General features: G+C 38.4%; 1 protein-coding gene across 1 annotated transcript in view; it reads left to right on the top strand.

Moving 5' to 3' along the window:
* The window catches only part of dqx1 (DEAQ box RNA-dependent ATPase 1), a 20,741-nt gene extending 13,241 nt beyond the window's left edge, over positions 1-7,500 (top strand). Inside the window, exons 7-12 of the mRNA XM_016559552.1 lie at positions 2,283-2,441; positions 3,830-4,021; positions 4,109-4,234; positions 4,307-4,497; positions 5,728-5,918; positions 6,685-7,500. Coding sequence (XP_016415038.1) covers positions 2,283-2,441; positions 3,830-4,021; positions 4,109-4,234; positions 4,307-4,497; positions 5,728-5,918; positions 6,685-6,865 — 1,040 coding nt within the window. The 3' untranslated portion in view covers positions 6,866-7,500. The remainder of the gene's footprint in view (positions 1-2,282; positions 2,442-3,829; positions 4,022-4,108; positions 4,235-4,306; positions 4,498-5,727; positions 5,919-6,684) is intronic.
* Positions 7,501-11,295: the final 3,795 nt, after the last annotated feature.

Here is an 11,295-nt window from a genome sequence, read left to right as displayed (position 1 = left end):
GGTCCTACTTCTTGCCTTATCGTAAGCCTTCTTTTGTTCCGCAGACGTGTTCCTCTTTTGTTTTTTATCCACCATCTTTATCTTTCTGTCGTCGCTCGGCTCGGCTAGGCTAATGTCCGTCCTGTGCACTGAGCGCTCTCTCCTCCACATCATGAGTAGACACGCCCCTTACTGCTGATTGGCTACAAGTTTGTTTTGGTACTCGGCCCGACTCGGTTTTCTAAAGCGTTTTTGAAAAAATACATACCCCACCTTTAATACTTCTGGCAGATCCATTTTTCTGAAGCAACTTGCATTGCATTCAGTGTTTACATGTGATTAGTTCTGGGTTATTATAGTTTACTAAAAACTAAAACCATTAAAAAAAATCATTATATCATAACTCAATTTACACAAATATTTAAATCTAAAACTGAAATAAAAATTAACAAAGCTGTGTATATACAACGAAAACTACTTGAAAAGACAACAAAATTACTTTAAAATTAACTTGAAAACAGAAAATATAAAAATAAAATCTAATTCAAAATATTAAAGTCCCCATGAAATCAAAATGGACCTTTTTTTGGCTTTTAGTATGAATATTGTAGACTTAAGGTTATCTAAAAGCTAGTGTGCTCAAAATCAATGACAAAATTCACATTTAGAACATATATAAGCATTCAAAACTTACAGTTTCTCACTTCTGCCAATATGGATCAACGATTTTGATGACATCACCCAGCACTTCAGCTTATCATCAGATTTTCTGATGATGATTTTTATAAATAATGCTGAAATTGTTGACGTATTCATAGATTTAGTATTTTCTGTGTGGTCAGTAGCGCAGAGTGCACTAAATAGGGGATAGAGAACCTTTCAGACGGTGTAAATATACTTTCTATTGGGTTGAATGAAGTCTGGTGAACAGTCACAGTGCACACACAGTCTGCTCCGATCCAGAGACACTATACCCCAGAGCGGATTATATATGGCGCAGACCAAAATAGGTATCAGACCCATTTGAATTCTACACAGAATGCTATATATTTTATAGTGATATGGATGAGATTCGGAGGAGATCCGGTTAGACAGACAAGGCATTAAAAACAGCCCTGACGAGTAGAAGAGATAACATCGGTGCCATTGACCAACATAAATTTCACACTTTTCAAACTACACATCCTCAGCATGATTATGGCCCTGTTTACACCTTTTATTAAGATGCGTTTTGGTCGATCGGATCACAAGTAGACACATTCCCGTCTCTTCTGTCCACTTTGGACCACTTCTGTCCTGATTTCTTTTGAGGGGAGGGTCTGTGGACCAGTGTATGTGGGCTTTTTCTGATCTTTCAAACTAATATTGTGAAATGAGTTTGTGTAATTTACATATAAGCCAAACACGTTTTTTTCCCCCCCCAAAACTATTTTTAAAACCTTTACTTCATGAATAAAAAAAAATCTGCTATACATATACTTTATTTAACTGAAACATATTTCGTGAAGGCCTATTTATTTTATTCCTATAATATGTTGTTTTATTCTGTTTTCTCCTGTTGTGTATGCGAATGCAAAACCAAATCACTGAACAGAAAAACATTTATTTTTAATGGGTCACATACTCTTATCCATTGTAATTTAATTTAATTTAAATCTAATTTTAATTTTGTAGATTAACGGATAGGAAATGAAATGTTTATGTTTAAGAATTAGCTCAGTCAGCGGAGAGTAGATGGTCTTTAGTGGCTGTTCGAACGCATTTGACCACATGAGCGTCCACACCACGAGCACAATCCGGTCGAATGCATTACCTCTGGAAGTAGTTGAAAGTGGACAAACTCAAAACATTTTAGACCCCGTTCACTCCTTTATTTAATGTTGTCCACTTGTGATCGGATTGACGAAAACACATCTTAATACCGGGTGTAAACAGGTCCTATGATCACTCTTTTAATTTTCCGAGCTCAACGGCTCTGGCCCAAGCAGTGATATAAATGAAACGCTATTGACTATTTAAAAAGGGTGCGGGGCTGCTTGATATGTCCCGCCCTGTCTTTCTGTTTCAGTTGAAATTACGTCAACGCATTGAACAATGCTGCTTCAAAGCACTTCAGTGGATCTTTAACAAAAATCTCAATAATACTAAAAAAAAGACTGTGATCAGTTCATGCATTCCCTGGGAATCAAAGCCATGACTTTTGCATTACTCTGCGTTTTGAGGACAGCCTGTAAATGTTGTGATGGTAGCATGAATGCGGTCATGTTGTGATGGTAGTGTGTGTTTTTTACTGTCCACCGCAGGCGTGTGTTTTCGGCTGTACTCTCAGCTGATGTATGAGGACGAGATGCCTGCGTCTCGCTGTCCGGCGGTGACAGAAGCAAACCTCAGTCATCTGGTGCTGCTGCTCAAGCGGCTGGACATTGCAGACATGGGCCAGTGCAAGTTCCTGGACCGGCCAGGTCAGTTCAGCCTGTCAAGCATGAAAAACCTGCATACTTCAAGACTGAAGCTCGTCGCTTTTGACGACTGGTCCGATGAAATGAGCTTTTATTTTTATATTTGCATTTTAGTTTGAGTTTTAGTAATTTTGTTATGTGCTCTTGTCACTTTTATTACCTTTTTTGAAAAATTTGTTTAGATTTCAGTTTTAGTTTGTAATTTTAGTACTTTTTAATGATATTTTATTTCGTTAGAAGCCAAGGCAACATTTCTAATTTTCATCATTAAAGTTTTGAAAGTTGACATATAATATTTATATTGTATTTGATTTTATTTCAGTTAACGAAAAACTATTTTTAATAGTTTTTATTTGAGTTGTTCCTGTTTCTGTGTGCGAGAGTTTATTCCAGGATAGTAGCTTCATTTGGAAGGCTATATACTATTATAGTATTTATTAACATTTTAAATTAGCTTTTCATTTGTATATTTTCAGTTTTCATTTTAATCTTTATTGAAAAATTTGTTTAGATTTCAGTTTTAGTTTGTAATTTTAGTACTTTTTAATGATATTTTATTTCGTTAGAAGCCAAGGCAACATTTCTAATTTTCATCATTAAAGTTTTGAAAGTTGACATATAATATTTATATTGTATTTGATTTTATTTCAGTTAACGAAAAACTATTTTTAATAGTTTTTATTTGAGTTGTTCCTGTTTCTGTGTGCGAGAGTTTATTCCAGGATAGTAGCTTCATTTGGAAGGCTATATACTATTACAGTATTTATTAACATTTTAAATTAGCTTTTCATTTGTATATTTTCAGTTTTCATTTGAATCTTTAATCTAGGTTTTAGGCATTTTATGTTCTTTTGTACATTTTTTTTTTTTTTTTTTTTTTTTTTTTTTTTTTGTAGTTTTTTTTTTTTTTTTTTTTTTTTTTTTTTTTTTTTTTTTTGTCAGTTTTTGTTTTGAATATTTCCATTTCTGTTTAATTTATTTTTTATTTTAGCTTTAGTAATTTTAGCACTTAAATTTATTTTATTTTAGTTAACTGCCAAGAAAACTTTTTTTTTTTTTTTTAAACTTTTGTCTCAATTAATAAAATATTTTACTAGTTTTAGGATCTTGTAGTTACGTGGTGTGCGCACAAACACAATGAGAGGCAGGAGATTGTGTGTCGGGTGATGATCTTCAGTCTTATGGTGTGTGCCTAGCTTTAGATGAACTGCCAGATCTAAGTTCTTACAATAGAGGCTTTTATTACATCAGACATGACCAGAAAAATCCTGTTGCACCAGGATTTCTGTAAACTGCCCTAAACCAGCCTGTCAGATTAGAGCGTGTGATTTTGAGAAGCTCCTGCATGTGTTTGTTTGCTCATGTGCGTGCGTGTGTGTGTGTGTGTGTAGCTCCAGAGGCACTGATGCAGGCCCTGGAGGATCTGGATTATCTGGCGGCTCTCGATGACGACGGGAATCTGTCAGAGGTGGGAATCATCATGTCTGAACTTCCTCTGGAGCCGCCATTAGCCAAAGCTTTGATTGCGTCCTGTGAGTTTGACTGCGTGAATGAGCTGCTGACCATCGCTGCCATGCTGACCGGTACGGCACTTGCATACGCATCAGTGTCTGTGATCACAGTCATTTACATACGCACACATCTTCAGTAACTGTGTGTTTGACTTGCAGCTCCGCCGTGCTTCATAACACCACCAGCTAATAAAGAGGAGGCGGCAGCGACGCACAGACGACCCCTGCTGCATCCAGACGGAGATCACATGACCCTCATCAACGTCTATAACGCTTATCTGCAGCGTGAGTGACAGCATCATACTGACGCATCTCGTGTCTATCATTATAAATACTGATGTGTGTGTGTGTCCTCAGATAATGAAGACGAGGTCTGGTGCAGGACAAACTTCTTGAATGCCTCTGCTTTACGATTGGCTGTGGTGATCAGGGCGGAGCTACTGGAGGTGATGCAGCGAATCGAGTTGCCTGTCTCTCCTCCCGCTTTCGGTTGCCAGGACAACAGCACCAATATTAAGAGAGCTTTGATATCGGGCTTCTTCCTGAAGGTAAACACACACTATAAACTAAACCACAGAGCTCTAGAATGCTGCATTCTGACTGGCTGACAGATGTTCCTGGTGCTGGAGAGACACCGATACAATCGTGCACACCAAACTATTTCTTTCTTCTTCGTCTTAAATTACCATAATATTAGTGGTCGACCGATATTGTTTTTTTGACAGCCGATGCTGATATCTTAGAAAGCAGGGTGGCCGATGTAAAGCCGATATAATTTTATTTAAGAAATTTGAAATCATCTAAAAATGGATTAAAAAAATAAACGTGTAAAATAAGCATGCTAATACTTTAAATGACAAAGTATTTTTCACAAATCAACAAATATTTAATAAAAATATAATTAAAAAGGAAGTAAACACTGTAACCAACAGGGCACTCAGTATTCTGGGAAGTTTGTGTGCATTGGGAATCACATTTTTTCAAATAAAGCCAAGGTTACACTCATTTTACATACAGCACACAGTGAAAATGAGATGAATATGACAGTGGGCAAATGCATAAAGCGCAGCATAATTCGAAATCAAGAGTTTAAAGTTAGTCCTCAGTGAAGCTGAACTCTCCTCCTGTCAGCATTCAATTCATACGGACTGACCGTCACGCAGAGCACACGTCATGCAGGATACAAATGCACACTTCATAAGATCTCACAGCTGGATTCGACTAAGTTTGCAAGGTTTTTGAAATTAAATGTTCATTAGTCATTCAAAGATTTCTTTAAATGATGTAAATGCGTATTTGCTGAATGCTGACGGCAAACGATAAAGTATTATAATGTTTGCCTTTCTATTACTAACAATATAAAAGCAATCGTAATAATACTTTTTTGTATACATTTTAATTCCTTTGTTTAACAGTTCTTTCTGATTTTTAGGCAGACTTCTGTCTGTGGACAGAATTGTTAACTACGACAGCGAACAAGAGGGAGAATGTGAGCACTGTGTGTTCAGGCATCGGCCAAACAGAAAAACTTATTGGCCGATGCCGATATTTGAAAAATGCCAAATATCGGCCTTGGCGATATATCGGTCAACCACTACATAATATATTCAATTTGCATTGCTATGAAAATCATTCATCATTCTCTGTGTTTAGTCTCAGTGTTCAGGTTGAGGTCCTGAAAGCGCCTGTAGGGTTTATTCTGCCGTCATGACTGGACATGATGTGTTTTAACTGCTAAATCGGAGCAGTCATTGGTTTCCCGTGTGTCTGATCATTAGGTTGCTCATGATGTTGACGGCTTAGGGAACTATCTGCTGCTCACGCACCGGCACGTGGCTCACCTCCACCCCTTCTCATCGTACCACTGTCGCCGACCGCAGCCCAACCCGCCCAGCTGGGTGCTTTACCACGACTTCACCATCTCACACGACAACTGCATCTGCATCATATCTGAGATTCACCCACAAATGTGAGTATCGATCTCCAGTCAGATCCCTACTGAAACTTCAGTCTTGGTGATGTGACATCAGATCCTTGGTGATTCATAAAATGCAAGTCAATGAGAGTCAACTTAAACCGTCACTTTGAGAGTCAAAAAAAGCATATCAGGCAACACAATATTAATACTCATGGCCTAACGATATATTGAGGTCTTCTGAAGCAAAACGATCAGTCTGTGCAAGAAAATGAACATTATTTACAACATTATTACCTGTAATCCAGATCCTCAGGCAAACAGGGAAATCTGATGCTTTTCTGCAAACTGGTTCAGTCCGATTTGGTGAACTGGTTCAACTAGTTCACTAAAAAGAACCGGTTCGAAAGAATGATTTGTTCAGACATTACTCTGGACCGTTTGCCTGAGGCTCTGGATTACAGGTAATAATGTTGTAAATAATGTTCAGTTTCTTGCACCGACTGATTGTTTCGCTTCATAAGACCTCAATATATTGTCAGGAGCCATAGGTATTAATTTTGTGTTGCCCGATATGCTTTTTTTGACTCTCAAAGTACCGGTAGCCATTGATTTATATTTTATGAATCACCAAGGACCACGGTTTTTAGCTAAAAAAACTTTTTTACTGTTCTACGTAATAAAAAAACCTAACTGCATCTTGGATGAGTAAATTAACAGTCATTTTTAATTTTTGGGTGAACTATCCCTTTAAAGCCATGTAATTATTTTTGGTTGAAGGCAGTTTATTCAGCAGTGATGTCACATGTGTGTGTTGTAGGTTGGTGGAGCTGGCGCCTCAGTACTATCTAGGGAACCTTCCAGCCAGTGAAGGCCGAGATCTGCTGATGGGCCTCAGACAGAGTTTATTTCCTCCAGATGAGCAGGACACAAACCCTCAGGACCAAAGCCATGAAGAAGTGGGCGGTCAGTACAGCGCAGAGACATGCAGCGTACAGTAGCTGAAACACTCACTGCACACAAACTCAAACCAGCAGCAGCGGTGGTGCAGTAAACACCTCCAGACGACTGTGATCTCTCTTCAGCAGCCTCAATCAATCTCACCTGAGATCTCATCAGGCTCAGATTTACTATTTCTGTAACTGACTTGCTATGAAATATATATTTATATATTTTTAATAGTAAATAAAGACTTCTTTCTGGATGAAGTAAGGGAACGGAGTCCAGCAAACGCACTCTCGGCCTCCTGCAGCCGATCAGATGAAGCTCAAATCACGTCCACTCACATGAAGACTCTAGTCACATCAGTAATAAATAGTAGTCTGTCGTTAGACAATCTCTCTTGTAGAATAAATGAATCACGGCTGTCTGTGAACAGCATGGAAGCTTACTTCTGCCATGAAATAAAAATATAAAAAGTAATTGTGAAGAAGTCAGAATTGCGAGATGTAAACAGAATGCAGAGATAAAAGTCAAAACTGCGAGATGTAAATTTAAAATTCTCACAATTGCAAAATATAAACTTTGCAATTTCAAGAAAAAAGTGAGATATAAACTCGCGATTGTGAGTAGGCATGGGCTGGTATGAGATTTTGACGGTATGATAACCTTAAGCAAAAATATCACTGTTTCTCGGTATTGTTGTTACATCTCTAAAATGTGTTATTTTTAAATGTCTGGGTAAAAAAAAAAAAAAAAAAAACTTTTTTTTCCACTGAACACAATATATTCTATTTTTGAGCAACATAGAATATTTGGAAACGTAGTATTTGTTTATTTTTTCTTTTGATTTTTTTTCTGAAATGTTTGCTGAATTGTGGGCTGTCCTGCAGCTTTTGATGTGGATGGTTGATTTGCTGCTAGAGCTACTGCTGCCCTAAAAAGCAGAAAAATAAAGACTGACATCTTTATTTAATCTAAATCTGTAATAAGTAATTTCATTTTAGTTATATAATTCATATACATCATTTATATAATTTCATATCATTGTTATATAATTTCATATACATAATTTGATTTAATAATAACCCAATTTGAAGCAAAAACAGAATGATCTGACTAGCTTTGTGAAATTATACTACATGCCTGAATGAAAACAAACAGCAGAAGCTCTGAATGAGACGCAGATTCACTCTCTGACAGTAGGAGGTGCTTCTGGAACACCAGATACAGCGTTTCCTTGGTTGCTGCTGTAAACAAAGCAGCGCTGCTCTGAAACACTGCTTTAATATGAATTATACAGAGACGAGATGAAAAGAAAATACCATCACATTCATATAAACACCCAAATCAATATTTAGGATTTTCTTCCAATAGTTCGTGCATCATGAACAGTCTGCCGGCTGAATGATCTGCCGGCTACAGTATTTTTCTCTGTGCGTCCGTCTTCAGCGTCTCTGCCCTGTGTTAACGGGCGTTTACAGACTTCATATTTTCACATAAATTACATTTTGGAAAATGATTACATTGCAACGCAATTTGTGCAAGTCCAGAACAGAGACGAGCTGTCCGGTTGCCGTCCGCGTAAACGTCGGGTTGCCGATCGCGTATGTTCCAGGGGAAGCTCCTTCGGCCGTCATACACACACGTGACTGACTGCTCACACCAACAGGAGGAGGAGGGGTCGTGAGGGAGTCCTACACTTTCAGTCTTTGAGGAGACATGAAAAACGGCGCATACCGCAGGAACGGTATAACGGAAAACCGGTAATAACGGTTTTGAAACGGAAATGTTCAAATCGCGGTATACCGTGACACCGGTAATCGGCCCATGCCTAATTGTGAGGAAAAAAAGTCAGAATTTCAGGATGTTTTGAATTCTGGGGGGGGGGATTAAATTAAAAATACAAATAACAATTGCGAGATGTAAACTCAGAATTCAGAGAAAAAAAAATCTGAATTGTGAGATGCAAATGTGGAATCAGTCAGTGACTGAAATAAGCTTCCATTCTACAGCAGTATCAGCAGAAACATTTCCTTTCGCATAATTCAGCACCTGAAGCATTTACCAGACATGTTCGGGCAGGGTGTGATTGTGTTTGCTCACACTCCTGCGTCCTGTAAAGACAGAATGACATTTAACATTCTCGTCCAGAAGCTCTTCTCTTTTATATTTGTGTTGTGCTCTTATAAACAATTGCATTTCTTCTTGTTTCATTTTGCCATCTTCATTTCGCGGATAGTTGGCAGTTCCCATTCACAGCGATTATTTTCTATTTTGTGTATTTGTCTGCATGCAGACTTTCTCCTCCTTTAAATTGTCATTCAATTGGCGCTTTTCCACTGCGTGGTACGACTCGGCTCGGCACGGCTCGGTTTGCGTTTCCACTGCAGTTCAGTACCACTTTAGAGTGGGCGGGATTATTCACATGTCATTTATAGTTGCACCGCCTCTATTGCCGCGACTCTTGAAAAACATATTCATTCCGCGTCGCCCCATCAAGCTCTCGCTGGATCCGCTCCTCTGCTATCAACGAGAGGAACGTCTGTACTTCCTCAACAGACAACGAAACAGACACTTTTTGGTTGTTAAAAAGGTGCGCTTGTTCAAAACAGTTGCGTTTGATCCTTCGCTGGCTGTGCTGATTTAAATCTAGCGGTTCTGTTGTGTTTGTGTCGCAAGTTCAGGGACGCAGGTAGTGACTATTCTCTCCGGCCAATACGTGATCAGCAGAGTTTACACGTCACGTTTTGGTTACGGTACGGTTCACTTGGCACCTCAACCGAGGTGGTACTAAAAAAAGTACCAGGTACTGTACCTAGTGGAAAACCCCCCAAAAGTGAACCGTACCGAGCCGTACCATGCAGTGGAAAAGCGCCAAATAACTGACATCCTCACTACGACATGCACTACACATTATCGGCTTCAGCTCGTTCACACAGACGATGTTACTAGAGTCTGACACTGGGTTATGTGTTTACAATAAGGTTTTCCTGCATCGAAGCACAACAGTGTGAGTTTAAGAGTCTTGAAGCCTGTTCACACTTAGAACCTTAACCTGACTATATTAGCCTCCACACCAGCACGATAACGCTGTTTATTCTAAGCACGACTGCAGTTCTCAGATCTCTGGCTAACTTTCTGCCAAGGCTATGAACAAACGTTCTTCCAATAATTTTAATCAAATGTTTGTTCGAAGTTAACTGGCCTGTAATAATATTCTCAAAACCTTAATAATAAACATTTATACAGCGTTCACAGAACTTTTTTTTCCTGAAACGCTGTCGTCAGACGTTCATCTCATGTTTTTTAAATGTTACTACTGGTTTCAGAAAGCAATCAAAAGTAACATCCCAATTATGTTTGCAAAATGATCAAATGTAATGGTCACATAACCATTTAAAAAATACTGGATGTTTTGAATGTTCAGAGAATATTCAAAATTACATTTTCATAACTTAATGGGAATGTTATCAAAACGTTCTTAGAAGATTTTTGTTAGCTAGGTTAGGGATTGAGTCATTGAATTAATGTTCTGGACGTTTCCTTTGTTCCAACACTGGAGTTTTGTTTTTGTCGTTTGGACAAACAAACTTTCATCAAAGTTCTTGATTCGTCTATACTGTGACACTGAGCACGAGTGGAGCTGATGTCTGGTCGTCATTGATCAACACTGTGGATGTTCAGGGTTTAGTTTGTGTGAATACTCTGATTGTGTTTTGTGGTTTTAGAGCTCGTCTGTTTACTCCTTGTAGTTTGTTTTTGTATTTTTCTAAATGCACCATCTCTCTCTATTTTGTGTGTCAACTCTTGAGTGTACAAATGTGATTTTAATACAGTGGAACATTTGAACACTAATTAAAAGTTGTGGAGCTTTTGATTCACAGTTTCTGTCGAATTTATGCAGATCTGCTGATACTTGAACATTGGGAATGACATATTACTGGGACATCTGGTTTACCTGGTTCTAAAATGACGACATCACCAAATGAAAAACTTTATTCAAGCCTTCAAAAGAAGAATCTCTGAGGGGCCGTTTACACGACAACGTTTTTAGCCAAAAACAGGAAACTTTTTATGCGCTTTGCCTGTTCGTTTATACTACAACGGCGTTTTGGGGACTGAAAACGCATATTTTTGAAAACGCCACCGTTATCGTTTCCGTGTAAACACACAATACGGTTAATCTTTGAAAATGGTGATGTCATGCGCGTGCGTAGTACGTGTTAGGTATGTAAACCTGCGCAGTACGTGTCGATTTTAAAGGCAAGCGCGAACAAACATACACAACAATGGCAGAGTACATGGTACTGTTGTTGCTGTTTAAGAGTTCGCTAACGCTTCTTCAGCAAAGTGTGGATTTACTTCACCAATATTACAACCAACAGCGGAGATGCATCATATACACATGGCAACAGGTACTGTTTACTAACAAGGTGACAGCGCCAACTACTGGCCTGGCATACGTAATACAGCGTTTTTGGCCGTTTTC

Source organism: Sinocyclocheilus rhinocerous, unplaced genomic scaffold, assembly GCF_001515625.1.
Source record: "Sinocyclocheilus rhinocerous isolate Xijiao unplaced genomic scaffold, SAMN03320098_v1.1 scaffold1489, whole genome shotgun sequence".
NCBI lineage: Eukaryota > Metazoa > Chordata > Actinopteri > Cypriniformes > Cyprinidae > Sinocyclocheilus > Sinocyclocheilus rhinocerous.
This window is presented reverse-complemented; position numbering and strand designations above follow the sequence as displayed.